This window comes from Geotrypetes seraphini, chromosome 3, assembly GCF_902459505.1.
Source record: "Geotrypetes seraphini chromosome 3, aGeoSer1.1, whole genome shotgun sequence".
NCBI lineage: Eukaryota > Metazoa > Chordata > Amphibia > Gymnophiona > Dermophiidae > Geotrypetes > Geotrypetes seraphini.
The window spans coordinates 411,467,184-411,488,378 of record NC_047086.1 but is presented as its reverse complement, the minus strand read 5'-3'; the positions used below and the strand labels follow the sequence as shown (position 1 = coordinate 411,488,378).

The 21,195-nt window shown below is 46.4% G+C and overlaps 1 protein-coding gene across 1 annotated transcript in view; it reads left to right on the top strand.

Moving 5' to 3' along the window:
* KLC4 (kinesin light chain 4) overlaps positions 1-21,195 on the top strand; it is a 370,771-nt gene that overhangs the window by 246,846 nt on the left and 102,730 nt on the right. The window contains exon 11 of the mRNA XM_033937472.1: positions 9,894-9,961. Coding sequence (XP_033793363.1) covers positions 9,894-9,961 — 68 coding nt within the window. The remainder of the gene's footprint in view (positions 1-9,893; positions 9,962-21,195) is intronic.

The following is a 21,195-nucleotide window of genomic DNA, read 5'->3' as shown; positions in this document are numbered from 1 at the left end:
AGTTTCTCCGAATGCCCCCTTGTACTTGTTGTCCCCTTCAGTCTGAAGAATCTGTCCCTATCCACCTTCTCTATGCCCCTCATGATCTTGAAGGTCTCTATCATATCTCCCCTGAGCCTCCTTTTTTCCAGAGAGAAGAGCCCCAGCCTATCCAACCTCTCGGCGTATGGGCAGTGTTCCAGCCCTCTTACCAGTTTCGTTGCTCTCCTTTGGACTCTCTCAAGTACCGCCATGTCCTTCTTGAGGTGCGGCGACCAATACTGAACGCAGTATTCCAGATGTGGACGCACCATCGCTCGATATAATGGCATGATGACTTCCCGTGTCCTGGTTGTTATGCCCCTCTTTATGATGCCCAGCATCCTGTTGGCTTTTTTTGAGGCTGCTGCGCACTGTGCAGATGGCTTCAGTGATGCATCCACCAGTACACCCAAGTCTCTCTCAAGTCTGCTGTCTCCCAACAATGCCCCCCCCCAATTTGTAGTTGAACAACGGGTTCTTTTTCCCTATATGCATGACCTTGCATTTTTCCACGTTAAAGCGCATTTGCCATTTGTTTGCCCAGTCTTCCAGCTTGTCCAGGTCCCTTTGCAGGTCCTCACACTCCTCCCTGGACCTAACTCTGCCGCACATTTTGGTATCGTCTGCAAATTTTATAACCTCGCACTTTGCCTCCTTTTCCAGGTCATTGATAAATATGTTGAAGAGTAACGGCCCCAGCACCGATCCCTGTGGCACACCGCCAGTCAGAATATTGGCCCTTTACTCCGACCCTCTGCAGTCTACCCGACAACCAGTGCTTGATCCATCTGTGCACATCCCCACCCACCCCGTGGTTCCACAGCTTCCTAAGCAGCCTTTCATTTGGTACCTTGTCGAAAGCCTTTTGAAAATCGAGGTAAATGATGTCTATGGGTTCACCATTATCCACCCGACTGCTTATTCCCTCAAAGAAATACAGAAGGTTCGTTAGGCACGACCTTCCCTTACAGAATCCGTGCTGGCTTAGTTCCCGGGGTCACCCCTCGATCCCTTCTTGAAGATAGGCGTGACATTCGCCAATTTCCAGTCCTCTGGTACCTCTCCAGTTTTCAAGGATAGGTTGCAAACATGCTGGATTGCGCCCGCTATTTCTTGTCTTAGTTCCTTCAGAACCCTTGGGTGGATCCCGTCCGGGCCCGGTGATTTGCCGCATTTTAACCTGTCTATCTGTTTCAGGACATCCTCCTTACTTACATCTATGTGCTCCAATTTTTCTGCCTGTTCCCCACTCATGAGCTCCTCTGAGTCCAGTATATTAGATGTGTCTTCGCTCGTGAAAACCGACGAGAAGAACGTGTTCAACCTCTCAGCTACCTCTTTATCCTCTTTAATCCCCATCGTCCAACGGCCCCACCTCCTCTCTTGCCGGTCGCTTCCCCTTTACGTAACTGAAGAATGCCTTGAAGTTTTTTGCCTCCCTGGCCAGCCCCTCTTCGTATACCCCTTTTGCTTTTCTAACCTCTCGGTGGCATTCCTTTTGGCTTTTCCTGTGCGCCTGGTGATTTTCCTCCATTGGGTCCTTTTTCCATCTCCGGAAGGATACTTTTTTGTCATTTATTGCCCTCTTTACTTCAGTTGACATCCAAACTGGGTCCTTTGACCGCTTGTTCTTGCAGCCTTTTCTGAAACTGGAGATGTACATTCTTTGTGCTTCCTGCAGGGTGTCCCTGAATAGGGTCCAGGCGCTTCCTACAGTCTCCTTCTTAAAGATGTTTCTGAGCTTCCTCCCCACCATTTCCCTCATAGCAACATAGTTCCCTTTCCTGAAGTTGAGCGCAGTTGTTGCGGTCCTCCTTGCTGTGGGTGTCCCCCGTTCTAATGTGAATCTGATCGTGTTGTGATCACTGTTGCCTAGTGGTCCTCCCACTTCTACCCCTCTTGCAGGCCCCCCTAATCCGTTTAGGATGAGGTCAAGGGTTGCACCCCCTCGCGTCGGTTCCTTGACTAGTTGCTCCATGAAGCAGTCCCTCACAGCCTCTACAAATCCTGTTTCCCTAGTGCAGTTGGAATGACCCGTACTCCAGTCTATCCCTGGGTAGTTGAAGTCCCCCATCACTGTTACACTTCCAGTCCTGCATTCCTGTCTCAGTTCAGCTTCCAAGTCGTGTCCGACTCCTTCTGGCGTACCAGGTGGGCGATAGTACAGCCCCAGTTTTATGCCTGCACCCTTGTTTCCCGGCAATTTGACCCATAGTGATTCCAGCCCCTCTGCCTTCGTTGCCATATCCATCCCGACCGAGCAGATAGAGTCCTTTATATATAGTGCTATGCCTCCCCCCTTCTTGTGGGTCCTGTCCCTCCTGTAGAGCTTGTATCCCGGCAGCGCCACATCCCATTGATTTTCCTCTGTCCACCAGGTTTCTGTAATTCCAATTATATCCAGGTCCTCCTCTTTGGCCACGACTTCTAGTTCACCCATCTTGGCCATGAGGCTTCTTGCATTTGCGTATAAGTACCGCAGGTCCCGCCGTTTTTCCTCCACCTCTGCATTTACCTGGGCCGCCTCCTCTTGATTTTTGGGCAGTTCTCCCGTTCCCTGTGTTTCCGTTTTGCCCTCAGCCTTTACCCTCGTAACTTTCATCTTCCCCACATTCCCGCCACCCCACTTCCCCGCTTTTCCTCTGGGTTTTCTAGCCCTACCGGCCCCCTCGTGGGCTATCATCCATTGAGCCTCTGTTTGATCCCCCTTGCCTTGTGGCGCCTCTACATTGCCCTCAGCTTTTACCCTCGTGCCACCCAGTCCCCCTGTGTCTCCATGCCCCTTAGTCTCCTCCCAGCAAGCTCCCTTTACCTGATGTTTCCCTCGCTGTCTGATCATAAGATCCACCAGTCCCTCTACTTCTTCTCTGCAGTCAGCCTGTTCAGCATCTGTTTTGGATACTGTTGTCCGAAGCGTCAACATCAGATCAGCTGTCGGCTTTCCCCATCTCCTCAGTTTAAAGCCCTCTCGATCTCCTTCCTCACGTTGGCTGCCAGTAGTCTAGTTCCCGCTGTGCTCAGGTGCAGGCCGTCCCGCCGGTAGAGCTTGCTCTTTCCCCAGAAGGACGTCCAGTTCCTCACAAAGTGGAAGCCCTCCTCCTGGCACCATCTCCTCAACCATGCATTTACAGCCTGGAGGTCTGCCTGCCTCTTTGTATCTGCTCTCGGTACAGGCAGGATCTCTGAGAACGCTATCCTCCGTGTACTCCGCTTCAGCTTTCGTCCCAGGACCCTGAACTGATCAGTCAGTGTGGCCATGCTGAAGTTCCTCCGGCTCACATCATTTGTTCCGACATGGATTATCACCGCAGTCTCCTCTGTCTCTGCTCCGTCCAGGATCCTCTCAATCCTATCAGTGATGTCTCGTGTCTTGGCCCCTGGGAGACAAGTCACTAGCCGGTCCTCCCTTCCTCCAGCTACGTGACTATCTACCTCTCTCAAGATCGAGTCTCCCACCACAATAGCAGACTTCCCTTTCCTCAGCAACATCCTCTGTCTCAGGTCCGTGTCCTTGGTGTAGTGCGGTGTCTCTCCCTCGAGGTCCAGGTGAATCACGATCTCCTCCTCTTGCGTGGTTCCTCCACTAGGTCCTTCCCCAGTGTCGCCTTGTGGATCCTGGGTCTCGTCTGCCGACATCCGTCTGTGCAGCTGTTGGTCCCGATCCTCCACCTTCCTATAGGCCTCTTCGATGAATCTCTCGAGGTCCCTCACCTGGTTCACAATGGGGCCTGCTCCGTCTGTGTCCTTGGTTGACCAGCTCATCTCCTCTGTGGTGCGCAGTTCCTCCAGTCCCTCCAGTTCCTGGACCTTGACCCTCAATCTGCCGACCTCCATCCTCAGGCTTTCTAGTTCCTGACACCGACTGCATATGTACTCCCACCTTCCCAAGGGGAGGTAGTCATACATATTGCACTCTGTGCAGTATACCGGAAAGTACCTCTGGGATCCTGGGTCCTCCATCGCTCTCATAAAGTGCTGGTGTGCTCCTGTTGTGGGTAAGAGAGAGAAAAAAGAGAAAAGAGAAAAGAAAGTGATTATTTGGCGTTTCTGGCTCCCTTGCAAGGCTTCTTCGCAAAGGCGCTCTCGTTAAGTTCCTCGGTATGTTGGAGTGTGCCCGGCGTGCAGCTAGCTGATAGAGAAGAGAGAGAAGAAAATAGTGAGAAGAGAAGAAAGAAAAGTAACTGTGGGTTAAATTTTTTTTTTTTTTAGTAGCTTGAATGGGCTCTTGGCTCCTTCTTAAGGCTCCTTCGCAAAGGCACGCTCGCCTTCGCCGCGTGCCGAACGGCCTCCCACCGTTGACTCCTCCCCTTTTAAGGGGGAGTCTATCCGATGACGCTGAGGGGGGGCGGAGCTACCTCTCACCGCTACCCCTAGGCTTGCTGATCTCCCTGCTGCTAGTCTCCCTTCCGCAGCCCTTCTCCTCCGTTTCCTGCCGGTGCTGGTGTCTCACTCTCCTCTCCTTCCTCTTCCACGAGGCACCCCTGGCTGGTGAACGATCTCTTGCCTCGCGCCGTTGACTCCTCCCCTTTTAAGGGGGAGTCTGTCCGATGACGCTGAGGGGGAGGCGGAGCTACCTCTCGCCGCTACCCCTAGGCTTGCTGGTCTCCCTGCTGCTAGTCTCCCTTCCGCAGCCCTTCTCCTCCGCTTCCTGCCGGTGCTGGTGTCTCACTCTCCTCTCCTTCCTCTTCCACGAGGCACCCCTGGCTGGTGAGCGATCTCTTGCCTCGCGCCTTCCTTATATTAAAGTTCCTGTAAACCATGCTGAGCTCTATCTTTATGGAGAGGATGCGGTATATAAACTTAAGGTTTAGTTTAGTTTAAATATTTTTTCACTCAGAGAATAGTTAAGTTCTGGAACACATTGCCAGAGGTTGTGGTAAAAGCAGATAGCGTAGCTGGTTTTAAGAAAGGTTTGGACAAATTCCTGGAGGAAAAGTCCATAGTCTGTTGTTAAGACATGGTGGACAGTATCAGTGAGCATATAGAAAGAAATAATTTGATGAGAACCAGCCAGCATGGTTTCTGTAAAGGAAGATCATGCCAAACAAACCTACTGCACTTCTTTGAGGGGATAAACAAACAATTGGGCAAAGGTGACCCCACAGACATCATATATCTGGACTTCGACAAGGTACCCCACGAGCGCCTACTAAGGAAACTGTGGAACCACGGGGTGGAAGGGGACGTGCACATATGGATTAGAAATTGGCTGGCGGACAGGAAGTCTCGGTAGGTGACACGCTGGCCTCCAGTGACCACAACATGGAATGGTTCAAACTCAGGAAAGGTTTCACTAGATCAAACACGACAACAAAGGTCCTCAACTTTAAGGGAACTGACTTCAAACACATGGGAGATTTCGTCCGTCGGGCGCTGCATGACCAAGCTGAAACCGATAATGCTGAGGCTATGTGGTCAACCCTGAAATCTACCCTACACGAAGCAACAAAACGCTATATAAAAACAGTAAGCAAACGACGGAGAAATAATAGACCCCAGTAGTTCACTACAGAAATCTCGGACCTCGTTAAAAAGAAGAAAAAAGCATTTATTTCCTACAAGCAGTCAGGAAAAGGAGAGGCAAAAGAAGACTATCTAGCCAGGTCTAAAGCTGTCAAAACGGCAGTCAGAGAGGCCAAGCTTCGTATAAAAGAGAATCTAGCAAAGGACATCAAGAAGGGGGATAAATCCCTCTTTAGGTACATCAGTGATAGAAAAAGAAACAAAGATGAGATAGTATGCCTCAGGAATTCAGACGGGAATTATGCAGAATCGGATTCCGATAAAGCCGAACTACTAAATGAATACTTCTGCTCAGTCTTTACCTGCGAGGCACCAGGGTCCGATCCACAGCTGCAAGCACGGCAAAGCTCAGAAGACCCGTTTTGGAATTTCAAGTTTACACCCAGCAGCGTCTACTGCGAACTATCAAGACTCAAAGTGAACAAAGCCATGGGGCTGGACAATATACACCCCAGGGTGCTTAGAGAGTTGCGTGATGTCCTGGCAGAGCCATTATCCGTGCTCTTCAATCTTTCCCTGAATACAGGAAGAGTCCCCTTGGACTGGAAAACAGCTAATGTCATCCCACTCCACAAAAAGGGCTGCAGGACAGAGGCTACAAATTACAGGCCAGTGAGTCTCACCTCCATTGTGAGTAAACTCATGGAAACACTAATTAAGCATAAATTAGATACGATCCTGGATGAGGAGGCTCTACGGGATCCCCGCCAGCATGGATTTACCAAGAGAAAGTCCTGCCAATCCAATCTAATTAGCTTCTTTGACTGGGTAACAAAGAAGCTGGATGTGGGGGAGTCCCTCGACGTCGTGTACTTAGACTTCAGTAAAGCTTTTGATAGCGCCCACACCGCAGGTTATTGAGCAAGATGAAAATATGGGTCTGGGAGAAACATTGACTGCATGGGTCAATGATTGGCTAAGCGGTAGACTTCAGAGAGTGGTGGTAAATGGTACCCCTTCCAAAACGTCGGAGGTGACCAGTGGAGTACTGCAGGGTTCGGTCTTGTGCCCGATCCTTTTCAACATATTTGTAGGAGATCTGACTCAGGGGCTTCAAGGTAAAATCACATTATTCGCCGATGACGCCAAACTATGCAACATAGTAAGTAAGAGCACTTTGCCCGACAGTATGACGCAGGACCTACTTCTATTGGAACAGTGGTCCTCGACTTGGCAGCTAAGCTTCAATGCTAAAAAATGTAAAGTCATGCACCTTGGCAGCAGAAATCTGTGCAAAACTTACACACTAAATGGTGAAACCTTAGCCAGGACTAAGGCAGAACGTGATTTGGAGGTGATCATTAGCGAAGACATGAAAACTGCCAATCAAATAGAGAAGGCTTCATCGAAGGCAAGACAAATGATGGGTTGTATCCATAGAAGTTTTGTCAGCCAGAAGCCCAAAGTCATAATGCCGTTGTACAGATCCATAGTGAGACCTCATCTGGAATATTGTGTTCAATTCTGGAGACCACATAACCAAAAAGATGTGCTGAGAGCTGAGTCGGTACAACGAATGGCCACCAGGATGGTCTCGGGACTCAAAGATCTCCCGTATGAGGAAAGGCTGAATAAATTGTAGCTATACTTGCTCGAGGAATGTAGAGAGAGAGGAGATATGATAGAGACGTTTAAATATATCACGGGCCGTATCGAGGTGGAAGATGATATCTTCTTTCTTAAAGGGCCCTCGGCCACAAGAGGGCATCCGCTGAAAATCAAGGATGGGAAATTTCATGGCGACACCAGGAAGTATTTCTTCACCGAAAGGGTGGTTGATCATTGGAATGAACTTCCACTTCAGGTGATTGAGGCCAGCAGTGTGCTGGATTTTAAAAAGAAATGGGATATACACGTGGGTTCTCTAAGGAGGTAAAATCAAGGGGGGTGGGTCAATAGAGTGAGCAGACTTGTTGGGCTATGGCCCTTTTCTGCCGTCATCTTCTATGTTTCTATGTACTCTGACTGGAAAGGGGTCACGAGTGGCGTCCCGCAGGGGTCAGTGCTGGGACCGCTGCTGTTCAATATATTTATTAATGACCTGGAAACAGGGACTAAGTGCGAAGTTATAAAATTCATGGATGACACGAAACTCTCCAGTAGGGTTAGAACTGTTGAGGAATGTAAAGAACTGCAAAGGGATCTGAACAAGCTGAGGGATTGGGCAAATATTTGGCAGATGAGCTTCATTGTAGAGAAAGGTCTTGCACATAGGGAAAGGAAACCCGATGTACAACTACACGATGGGGGGGAAGGTATTGGGGGAAGGCAACCTTGAAAAGGACTTGGGGGTCTTGGTGGATAAAACAATGAAGCCGGCGGCACAATGCGCAGCGGCCTCCAAGAAGGTGAACAGAATGTTGGGCATTATCAAAAAAGATATCACTACCAGAACCAAAGAAGTTATCCTGCCGCTGTATCGGGCGATGGTGCGCCCGCACCTGGAGTACTACGCTCAATACTGGTCCCCGTACCTCAAGAAGGATATGGCGATATTCAAGAGAGTTCAAAGAAGAGCAACAAAAATGATAAAAGGCATGGAAAACCTTTCATATGCGGAGAGGCTGGGGTTTTTTTCCTTGGAAAAGCGGAGACTTAGAGGGGACCTGATAGAAACTTACAAGATCATGAAGGGTATAGACAAGGTAGAGAGGGACAAATTCTTCAAAATTGAAGGGGTAACAATAACAAGAGGGCACTCGAGGAAATTGAAGAGAGACAGATTCAGAACAAATGCTAGGAAGTTCTTCTTCACTCAGAGGGTGGTGGACACCTGGAACGCGCTTCCAGAGGAGGTGGTAGAGCAGAGTACGATTTTGGGGTTCAAAAAGGGATTGGACGAATCCCTGAAGGAAAGGGGAATTGAGGGGTATGGTTAGAGGGATACTATACAAGGTAAAATATTATATAAAAGATCACTAACAGGTCTTTGACCTGGAGGGCCGCCGCGGGAGCGGGCTGCTGGGCACGATGGACCTATGGTCTGATTCAGCAGAGGCGATGCTTAAGTTCTTATGGAAGCCATACTCCTTGAGTTTTGGCCAGGTACTAGGGACCTGGATTGGCCACCGTGAGAATGGGTTACTGGGCTTATGTACGCTCATTGGGGCAACAAGTCTATAGAGAAAGTTTACTGAGATGTGCTCCACCGAAATAGGCATTGGGCCTTTTCAAAGGGCATCCCTTCCTTTGCCAAGAAATCGGTGTTTGAGCAATACATAACATAACATTGTGCTTATTAACCGTGTAGCCATAAGTTCAATGTGGTTTACAAAACAGATTAAATCAAAGTCTTGTGTTCTGAAATTGTCCTAAACTAATTATGCAGAAATGCTTAGGACAACTTTGCTACATAAGGATTTATTTTCATGTAATATTTGCAAACTATATCATATCCTATATAGAAATCTTTTTATTGGTGAGCTGTACATTGCTCAAACAAGGAAAAAATCATACTGTAAATAAAAAAGATAAATTTGCTAAATTGTGCCTAATGCAGCTTAAAATGGCATACTGAGGGCCACTCTCCAGTGTCCTGCAGTAGCTGCCAAATTAGTATGTACTAATCTGGGTGCTAAAGAGGGGGGCATGTAATAGTAGAGCAATAATTCTCAATGGCCCCTATGGGACAGTGTAGGTAAAAGACATACAATACTGTGTTAGGTTCACACTGAGCAAAAAAGTCACTCCTTATCTATCTTTAGTCCGAAACAGAAAAGGTGAAACCGGCAGCCATGATAGAAAAGTAGAAACAATAACATAGATCAAATGTAGATCAAATGTAGATCAAATAAATGTAGATCAAATATTATTTGGAAAGGCAAGCACACACTTCTCTAGAACCAGTGGGAGTGAACACAGAGCTCCATCTCCAATCAGGACAAATAAGGAATGCCTAGACTTGCATCTGTAAGTCTCTGGCTCCCGAGAATAGCAGAAGTCCCAGACAGGGCTAGTTTGGATGTGTTCAGTTGAGATCAACAGGTGGAATAAGGCAAAACGTAGAAACTGGATTGAACATTTTTATTAGAGGTGTGAACTTCTAGTAGAGTGATTCCTCCATCCCATGTTTCAAAAGGACCACACACACATTTGCTTTAACTGCCTAAAATATCCCTATATTCAGCGTTGGTCATGAAGGAGCAGAAATGGCTCAGGTTGTCAGAGTAACAGCGCTATGAATGAATGCCAACCAAATACAAACACATCTAATGAATACTCACTTTTGGTAATCTGAAAATCAGATCCGCTTCTGGCTCTGAGGATATTAGCAATGTACATTTTCATGCAATTTAAACAAGGTGTTCAGACCATGGCTATAAGCTGATTCCTCCTTTTAACCCTTTCAGAGCAAACACAGTGACGACGCCCCCTATGCAGAGTATGGTGGCTGGTACAAAGCATGTAAAGTGAACAGGTATGTAAGAAAGGGTAGCGTGGGTCTTACAATAAGACTTATTAAATGATGGGTAAGAAGAATGTATTTGAAAGGTAGAATGTAAGAGTAGTGCCTTCCCATGGTCACCTTTTACATAACACTTGTACTCAGTCACATCTATATGTTTCCTCATCTTGAACAACATTTGCCATCCTCGCTGCTAGTGGTCATCAAAAGATTTCAAGCTTACATCTACTACTGATATTGTAAACTGCCTTGATCTTTTTTTTTTTATAACTCTTTATTCATTTTAGATTTTTCAACAAGTGTACAGAAAAATCATCATTCAATATACATCACTTGAAATTCTACAATTTCTCAAGAAAAAGATTTTATTCCATCCCAACCTCCCAAAAATTATAATCAAATAAAAATATATCACATAATATAATAAACATAGATCATTTGTTCTATAATTTATTATTGAAAGCCACATAGCCCGCCCCCCACCCTCAAAACAATATATATTAAATAGGAAAAAATGCTGATTATTCATTATAATTACTTATTAATGGCCCCATACATCCTTAAATTTATTAAAATATCCTTTTTGAACTGCAAGCGCTCTTTCCATTTTATACATGTGACACACCGAGTTCCACCAAAAACAATAATTTAATCTTATACAATCTTTCCAGTTATATGTTATTTGCTGAATGGCAACTCCTGTTAAAATCATTAAAAGTTTATTATTATTAGTAGATAACTGACTTTTAGCTCTCATAGACATGCCAAATAGAATTGTGTCATATGACAATGCTACGTGATTTTCTAGCATACAAATTATTTGATCCCAAATTGACTTCCAAAAAGCTTTAATAAATGGACAATAAAACAATAAATAATCTAAAGTTCCAGCCTCGAGATGACAATGCCAACATCTATTAGACTTAGAGCAATCCAATTTTTGTAAACGAACAGGGTCCAGAGTGCTCTATGCAATAGAAAGAACCATGTTTGCCTCATAGATGCAGACATTATACATCTCATCCTCCAGAACCAAATACGTGACCATTGTTGCAACAACTTATAACTTTGTTTTTTATCAAGGCCAAATTTATATTGCAACTGTGAAAACTCTAGCAGTTTACTATCAGATATAACATAATTTAAGGTTCGTATACCTGCTTTAATCCAATCTTTCCAGACAATCTTAAAACCGCCTATTTGGATCCTGGAGTTTAGCCATATATTTTGATATGTAGATTTTTGAATTGGAAGAGGTGTTAAATTGTTAATATACCGTAAAGTTTTCCATGTGTCCATTAATATTCTATTGTTTTTACGTATCCTAGGCATTTTAATACTGAGAAGATGACGAAGCCTAATGGGAAACATGAGCTGCCATTCTAACCATAACCAATCCGGTAGCTTATCCATGAGCTCTGGGAGGACCCAATACATACCCTGGCGCATAATATAGGATTGATGGTACCTATAGAAGTTTGGAAAATTTACTCCACCCTCCTTAATTGGCTTTTGTAAAGACACTAAGGCAATTCTTGCAATTTTACCCAGCCAAATAAATTTAGTAAGAATACCATTCAACTTTTTATAGAAAGACCCCTGGAAAAAAACTGGTATCATCCCCAATTGGTAACAAACAGCAGGTAAAATCATCATCTTAATAGTTTGGACTCTTCCCCACCAAGACAATGTAAACCACTTCCATTGCTTACATAACTCTGTTACTTTTTGCAATGTGGCCCTGATTCTACAAAGTGCTTCCCGATTTTAGGCAGCTGTAGGCGTCCAACAGCTGTCTAATCAGCCAATTGGGATGCACGTTTTTTAAAAATATGCTCCCCAGGCAGGCCGCCTATATTGAAGGCGCCTCCGGGAGCCTAGGGAGGCCCGCAAAACGCCTAAGCTCGCCTAAGGGCCAATTACATAGAGGACCATAACCTACTCCACCCCATGCAATCAGGCTTCAGAACAAACTTCAGCACAGAGACACTACTAGGCTCCCTTATGGATACCGTCAGACAACAACTTAGTACAGGGAAAAAAATGCTACTCATACAACTGGACCTATCGGCGGCATTCGACCTAGTAGACCACAACATCCTTCTACAGATCTTAGATGCAATAGGCATCTCAGATAAAGTATACTCCTGGTTTGAAGGATTCCTAAAACTCAGAACCTACAGTGTAAAATCAAACAAAGAAAAGTCAGAATCCTGGTCAAACCCCTGCGGCGTACCACAAGGATCTCCACTATCCCCTACCCTCTTCAATCTCTACACTGCTTCTCTAGGAACGCATCTGGATAATCTAGGCATAACCTCCTATAGTTATGCGGATGACATCACCATCCTCGTCCCATACGATCATTCTAAACCTACCATGACAGACAAACTTCACCAAACACTTGAAGCAGTCACAACCTGGATGAAAAATCACAAACTTAAACTCAACCAAGACAAAACCAAATTCATCCTCCTAGAAAATGACAAAATCCAAACCACAACCAACCTAGACATAAACGCAACCAAATATCCCATCCAAACCACCATAAAACTACTAGGCATGACCATAGACAGATGTTGCACAATGCAACCGCAAATAAATAAAACAATTCAAAAATCATTCGCAATCATGAGAAACCTGAGACAAGTCCGAAAATTCTTTGAAAGAACACAATTCCAACTTATAGTACAATCCCTAATACTAGGTATATTGGACTACTGTAACATACTCTTCCTTCCATGTCCTGCAACTACGATAAGACAACTCCAAACAATCCAAAATACAGCTTTGAGACTCATCTACTCATTGAAAAAACATGACCACATCACTGAAGCCTTCATCAACTCACACTGGCTCCCAATCCAAGAAAGAATCCATTTCAAATTTTACTGCATATTATTTAAAACCCTACACGGAGACAGCCCATCATACCTGAACAATCGCCTCATCCAAGCACCCAGTACCAGACACAGAAAAACGCACTCACCATTCATACCCCCCCTAATCAAAGAAGTAAAAAGAACAAAACTACACGACGGCCTCCTAGCCACTCAAGCCGCAAGACTGGACAACCAGATCTCCAACCTTCTGATGACCACCCCAGACTATAGGACATTCAGAAAAGAAATAAAAACCACACTTTTCAAGAAATTCCTGAAACAGCAATAACAACACGACCTCTAAATGCTCTTAAGATCTACAACTTACCTCTCTAGCTAATCATTGTAATTCTGTCTTTTTTAAATTAACCTTTTGTAATCCGCCTTGAACCGCAAGGTAATGGCGGAATAGAAATCCCTAATGTAATGTAATGTAATGTAATGTAATTATAGAGACCACCCCCAGCAAAAGAAAAGATGTGATAGTAGTAAAGATTGCAACATAAACAATATCAGCAACTCATTTCTTAGTATCGCAACGGAAAGTGACACAAAAATCCATACGAAAAAGGAGATTATCGCTGAAAAATAGCTGGAAAGCGATGACCACAAATGCTCACAGTCTAAGCCATAAAGTTCATGATCTGCAAGCCCTAATGTTAGAGGCAGATATAGATATTGTCGCTATCACAGAGACATGGTTTAGTGAATCACATGGATGGGATGCAAACATGCCGGGATATAATCTTTTTAGGAAGGACAGAGATGGTCATAAAGGTGGAGGAGTAGCTCTCTATGTAAAGATCAATATCCAAGCAACCGAAATGCAAGGGACCTGGGGAGAGGAAGAAGCGATATGGATTGCTCTGAAAAGAGAAGATGGAACTTCAATCTACGTGGGTGTAGTTTACAGACCTCCTATTCAATCGCAGCAAATTGATAAGGATCTGATTGTGGATATCCAAAAGTTTGGAAGGAAAGAGGAGGTTCTGCTGTTGGGAGATTTCAACCTGCCGGATGCGGACTGGAATGTTCCGTCTGCGGAATCGGAAAGAAGTAGGGAGATAGTGGATGCCTTTCAAGAGGCTCTGCTCAGACAAATGGTGATGGAAACCACAAGGGAAAAAGCGATATTGGATCTGGTCCTCACAAATGGAGAGAGTATCTCTAATGTTCGAGTGGGTGCTCACCTGGGAAGTAGCGATCATCAAATGGTTTGGTTTGATATTATGGCTAAAATGGAGCGCGGCCGCATGATACTTAAAGTCCTAGATTTCAAACGTACGGACTTTAATGCAATGGGAAAGTACCTGAAGAAAAAGCTGTTAGGATGGGAGGACATAAGAGAAGTGGAAAGACAGTGGTCTAAGGTGAAAGGAGCGATAAAAATGGCTACGGACCTTTATGTGAAGAAAATCAATACAAACAAGAGAAAAAGGAAGCCGATATGGTTCTCCAACCTAGTGGCTGAGAAAATAAAGGCAAAAGAGTTGGCGTTCATGAAATATAAAAAAACCCAAGAAGAGGAGAGCAGAAAGGACTACAGGGTGAAACTGAAAGAAGCCAAGAGAGAGATACGTTTGGCGAAGGCACAGGCGGAAGAACAAATGGCTAAAAATGTAAAAAAGGGAGATAAAATTTTTTTCAGATATATTAGTGAAAGGAGGAAGATAAAAAATGGAATTGCTAGGCTAAAAGATGCTGGGAACCAATATGTGGAGAGTGATGAGGAGAAAGCAAATGTGCTAAACAAATACTTCTGCTCTGTGTTCACAGAAGAAAATCCTGGAGAAGGACCGAGATTGTCTGACAAAGTTGCACGAGAAAATGGAGTAGATTCTGCGCTGTTCACGGAGGAGGGTGTTTATGAGCAACTTGAAAAACTGAAGGTGGACAAAGCGATGGGACCAGACGGGATCCATCCCAGGATACTAAGGGAGCTCAGAGAGGTTCTGGCGAGTCCTATTAAAGACTTGTTCAACAAATCTCTGGAGACGGGAGTGATTCCTGGGGATTGGAGGAGAGCGGATGTGGTCCCTATTCATAAAAGTGGTCACAGGGATGAAGCAGGAAACTACAGGCCAGTGAGCCTCACTTCAGTTGTTGGAAAAATATTGGAAGTGTTGCTGAAAGAAAGGATAGTGTACTTCCTTGAATCTAATGGGTTACAGGATCCGAGGCAACATGGCTTTACAAAAGGTAAATCGTGCCAAACGAACCTGATTGAATTTTTTGATTGGGTGACCAGAGAGCTGGATCGAGGACATATGCTAGATGTAATTTACTTGGATTTCAGCAAAGCCTTTGATACAGTTCCTCATAGGAGGCTATTGAACAAACTTGAAGGGCTAAAGTTAGGACCCAAAGTGGTGAACTGGGTCAGAAACTGGCTATCGGACAGACGCCAGAGGGTGGTGGTTAATGGAAGTCGCTCGAAGGAAGGAAAGGTGACTAGTGGAGTCCCTCAGGGTTCGGTGCTGGGGCCAATCCTGTTCAATATGTTTGTGAGTGACATTGCTGAAGGGTTAGAAGGAAAAGTGTGCCTTTTTGCAGATGATACCAAGATTTGTAACAGAGTAGACACCGAAGAGGGAGTGGAAAATATGAAAAAGGATCTGCAAAAGTTAGAGGAATGGTCTAATGTCTGGCAACTAAAATTCAATGCAAAGAAATGTAGAGTAATGCATTTGGGGATTAATAATAGGAAGGAACCGTATATGCTGGGAGGAGAGAAGCTGATATGCACGGACGGGGAGAGGGACCTTGGGGTTATAGTGTCCGAAGATCTAAAGGTGAAAAAACAGTGTGACAAGGCAGTGGCTGCTTCCAGAAGGATGCTGGGCTGTATAAAGAGAGGCGTAGTCAGTAGAAGGAAGAAGGTGTTGATGCCCCTGTACAGGTCATTGGTAAGGCCCCACTTGGAGTATTGTGTTCAGTTTTGGAGACCATATCTGGCGAAAGACGTAAGAAGACTTGAGGCGGTCCAGAGGAGGTCGATGAAAATGATAGGAGGCTTGCGCCAGAAGACGTATGAGGAGAGACTGGAAGCCCTGAATATGTATACCCTAGAGCAGGGGTGTCCAATGTCGGTCCTCGAGGGCCGCAGTCCAGTCGGGTTTTCAGGATTTCCCCAATGAATATGCATTGAAAGCAGTGCATGCAAATAGATCTCATGCATATTCATTGGGGAAATCCTGAAAACCCGACTGGACTGCGGCCCTCGAGGACCGACATTGGGCACCCCTGCCCTAGAGGAAAGGAGAGACAGGGGAGATATGATTCAGACGTTCAAATACTTGAAGGGTATTAACATAGAACAAAATCTTTTCCAGAGAAAGGAAAATGGTAAAACCAGAGGACATAATTTGAGGTTGAGGGGTGGTAGATTCAGGGGCAATGTTAGGAAATTCTACTTTACGGAGAGGGTAGTGGATGCCTGGAATGCGCTTCCGAGAGAGGTGGTGGTGAGTAAAACTGTGACTGAGTTCAAAGAAGCGTGGGATGAACACAGAAGATTTAGAAACAGAAAATAATATTAAATATTGAACTAGGCCAGTTACTGGGCAGACTTGCACGGTCTGTGTCTGTGTCTGGCCGTTTGGTGGAGGATGGGCAGGGGAGAGCTTCAATGGCTGGGAGGGTGTAGATGGGCTGTAGTAAGTCTTAACAGAGATTTCGGCAGTTGGAACCCAAGCACAGTTCCGGGTAAAGCTTTGGATTCTTGCCCAGAAATAGCTAAGAAGAAAAAAAAATTTTAATTGAATCAGGTTGGGCAGACTGGATGGACCATTCGGGTCTTTATCTGCCGACATCTACTATGTTACTATGTTACTATGTATGTTCTATCATGGTTAGATGGCAATCTAGTGTGACTCCCAATATTTTTATAGATTTTGAAATTGGGTAGTCATAACCATTTAGGTGAAGCGATGGTTTCGTTATTTTGTCATTTGGGCTAGCCAGAAAAAGTTTGGTCTTTTCTGTATTAAGTTTCAATTTAAAATTGATTGTCCACTGCTCTAGCACAGTCATGAGATATTTGTTTTAAAATGTCAGTAGTAAAATTATTTAAAGGAATTAAAATGAAAATGTCACCTGCATATATATAAAAGTTTAGATTCAGACTTTGCAATAGATGTCCAAGGGACGAAATCTAAATATTGAACAACGTGGGTGACAGTGGGGAGCCCTGAGGTACCCCAAATGGATTACTCCAAGAATGAGAATACTTACCATCACAAACCACTCAATATGATCTTTTTGTCAAGAAACCTTGGAACCAGTTCTAAACTCTTCCAGAAAGCCCTATTGCATCCAAACATCTCAACAATATTTCATTGTCTACCAAATCAAAAGCGCTGCTAAAATCTAATTGCAGAATTAAGGCACTAGTACCTTTACTAAAAAGACCCCCTCCCTCCTCCCTCACTCACTGGATGATGCAGGGCCTTTCCTTTGCCACATCATTTCAGAGGAAAGGCCTTGCTGGGGTTGGTTAGAAGCTGCCTATTTACCGGCGCTTCCTCTGCTCACTGGTTGCCACTATATCGTCAGGTGAGTGAGAGAGGAGGGAAGGGGGTTGTCAGGACTGGCTCTGCTGTTTTGAGAACACAGGGAAGAAGGGAAGAAGACGCTGTACCTACAAGTGGGGGTGGAGGGATGATAGAGTGAGATGGGAATGGAGACACAACTCATTTTACATTAACTCTGAAATAACCAGAAACTACAGTTATCCAGCATCCACCAATCTCCATGGATGCCGGATAACTGAAATTCTACTGTAATATTAATTCTACAATACTTCAAGGGTATATTTATAAAACTCACTTTATTTTGGAGTATCAATAGCACTAAATTGCATGAGACAAGTTTCAAGTTTTATTAAGGTTTGTTGTACACGCAATGTCTAATACTTCAATGCGTAGAACATTTTAAAATAGGGGACAAAACAGAACAATTTTATACAATTAAAAACAAAATATATACGTACTAATAAATAACTGGTACAAAAGGTGAGGGGGATAAACTACAATCTTTAAAGAAAGAGAAGAAACATTTAGGGAAAAACACATATGGTGGGTAACACAAAAGAAAAAAGAGATATAAGGCAGAAAGAATCATAGAAAGAAAGAAGATGAATTTACGACCTGCCCTTAGGTCTAATTAGGATCTAAGAGATTTAATGATTGATAGGTTATACTATCTATATTTCAAATGCATCCTTATACAGGAAACTTTTTAAAGAAAGCTTACATTTTTCTAAAGAGGTTTCTTAAGAGGTGGTTTGCAGTTACTATATCGAATGAAATATGAAATATTGATTTTACAACACAAATAGGATATATTTAAACTCACTTATCTTGGACTTGTCAACTGTAGCAAATATTCAGATACTTGTATATGCACATTGTTTACCAGCATAGGAAATCTTGTTTCCAAATTTGTCTCGTACATTCGTAATAGGCTTAAAAGACTTTTTCAAGTTAGTCTGTTCCTCGGTTTTGACTTTAAAATATTCATGGTTGAACACAGATAAGTGGAGCCAAAAAAAACAAACACTTTTCCTACACATGCTATAAATATGATTATCCCAGGACAAGCAGGCAGCATATTCTCACATGTGGGTGACGTCATCTACGGAGCCCCGACGCGGACAGCTTTTTCAAGCAAACTTGATTGAAGATTCAAGTTTGCTGTGCTGCACCACGCATGTGTGCCTTCTTGCTCCACTAGAGGGTGCATCCCCTCCTCGTGGTCTCCAGTTCTTTCGTTTCCGCGGAGCCAGAAAGTCCTGTTTTTGGTCTCTGCCCGAAAGTGCCTTCTAGCACCGCGGCTTTATTGTTTTTTATCAGTGAGTCGCTGTGCGCGTTTTGTTCTATTGATTTTTATTGTTCCTGTGCAAAGTTCGCGTTTTTTTTGACGCCCGGGGGCTCCCGGGTTGTCGTGGCTGCGTGGTCTCGTCGGCCACGGCCTGTTTTTCCTTCTTATGTCCCGGCCCTTGTCTAGGTTTAAAAAGTGCACCCGGTGCGATCGGCTACTGTCGATCACCGACCCCCATCGGTGTCTGGGGGCTGATCATCCGACGGAGTCCTGCCCCCGGTGTGCTACATTCCAGCATCATGCTCTTCGCCGCCTTTGGGCCCGAATGGCGGACCTCTTCATGGTAGACCAGCCCTCGGTCTCGACCTCGATGTCGGCCTCAGCTTTGGCCCCGGCCTTGACCTTGGCCTCGGGGACCTCGGCCCCGCCTCAGATGGCCTCGGCCCCAAAGACCTCGGCCTCGTCGTCGAAAGCCTCAGCTCCGGATAAGTCCCCTCTTCCTCCAGCAGGTTCCACACCAGTGAAGAAGCCATCCTCGGGGACGCAGGCCGGGCATGGTGGGAGCTCCTTGCTTGTAGCCCCGGCGAAGCCCTCTAAGTCTGCAGGGCGTGCCTCCACCGCGCGGGAATACTCCATGTCGAGGTCGCCCTCAGTGGAGTGCACTACGGCCTCGGACATGCCCTTGATGCTGTCTGTGCCTGTTTTTCAGGACATGCTCTGGGCGATGATCTCTTCGGAGCTGTCCGCAGCGCTGGCCCATCTCCATCCGGCCCCGACCTCGCGTGCGCCGGACCAGCCTGATCCTCGCGTCGAGGGCCTGGGGCCAAGGTGCGCCGATCCAGGCGTCTCTCATCCTATTCGGAGTCCTCGCCTCGGGGCGAAGCGCCAGTCGAAGCCTGCAGCGATCTCGTTTCAGAGGTTGGCCAAGCGTGCCCGGGATTCCCCTCCGAGGCACGGCCGTTCTCCGACGGCTCGCGCCGTGGGACCGCTGCGGGTTTCCAAGTTGTCTCTCACCAACCCGCAGTTGTTGCTGACTCCCCCTCGGTCTGGGGCTCCGGGCCGGGGCTCCAAGCTTTCGCCGAGGGAGTCCGAGGACAGGTCCCCGACCCGTCATCGGTCGGTGCCTCGTACCCTGGGGTCGTCCCCGTGGGGCTCCTCGAGATGACGTAGGTCATCAACCCCGGTGCGCTCTTTGAGTGCCTCCTGGGGCTCGGAGCGTGATGCGGAGAGGGAGCCTCGATATTCTCGGGAGGCTTCTCCCTCTTTTTCGGTGGCAGGGCGGTCCCGTTCGGTGACACCCCCCGAGGGCAGGGGAGCGGCTCGTCCATCCTTCATGAGATTCGTGCAGGACATGGGTCAGGCGCTTCACCTGGACCTCCAGTCTGATTCCCGGTACACCAAAGAATATCTGGAGGAATTGGATATGCCGTCTCCGCCTCGTGAGTCACTCAGGCTTCCGCTGAACCCAGTGCTCCGGCAGGCTTTCATTCGCAACCTGGAGACCCCATATGTGGTCACTGCAGTTCCTTCGAAGATGGAGTCCAAGTACCGGACGGTCCCCTGCCCGGGGTTGGAGCGCGCTCAACTATCTCATCAGTCTTTACTCATTGAGTCTTCGCTCAAAAAATCTCACCCGTCCCGGGTCTCAGCGGCAGTTCCGTCGGGTAGGGAGGGTAGGACTCTTGACAAATTTGGACGCAGGCTGTATCAAAATTCCATGATGGCCTCTAGGGTGTTGAACTATTCGTTCACTTTTACCTCCTACCTTAAACATCTGGTGCGGTCGTTGCCCACGTTCCAGGCGGACTTGCCTTCCTTTCGCCAGGTCGCGTTTGGGCAGCTGATTGAGGATCTGTCCCAACTGCGTCTCCACCTGTTCCACGCGGCGTATGACGCTTTCGAACTTTCGTCCCGCATCTCCGCTTTTGCGGTGGCCATACGCCGGCTGGCATGGTTGCGGCTAGTCGACATGGATCCTAATCTCCAAGATCGCCTGGCCAACCTGCCCTGTATGGGGAACAAACTGTTTGACGACTCCATAGAGGCTGCCACTAAGCGCCTTTCGGAGCATGAACGTTCTTTTGCTTCCCTGGTGAGACCGAAGGCGAAGCCGACTCCATCGAGGCCCTATTGGGCCCCTCCCAGGCGGTATCCGCAGAAGACGACCCCGGCGTTTTTGCGTTCGCCACCGAGACGTCAGCAGGCGCACCCTCGGGCTTTGCCCAAATCTCAGCCGCCAGCCGCTGCCAAGCCTTCCCCGTCTTTTTGACAGCTCGGGCAGATGAGGGCGGGCCCCCTCTGCGCTGGTCTCAGGCCTCCTTCCCATCGGGGGCCGTCTCAGAGCGTTCTACCCTCGTTGGGCGACCATCACGTCGGACGCATAGGTCTTAGGCGTGATTGCCTCCGGATACCCTCTGAACTTCCGGAAGGTCCCTCCCGACAGTCCGCCAGGCATGTGTCCTTCCAATCGGGCACAGTTATCCCTTTTTCTTTCGGAGGCTCGGGCTCTTCTTCGCCTGCGGGCGGTGGAGGTAGTCCCACCTT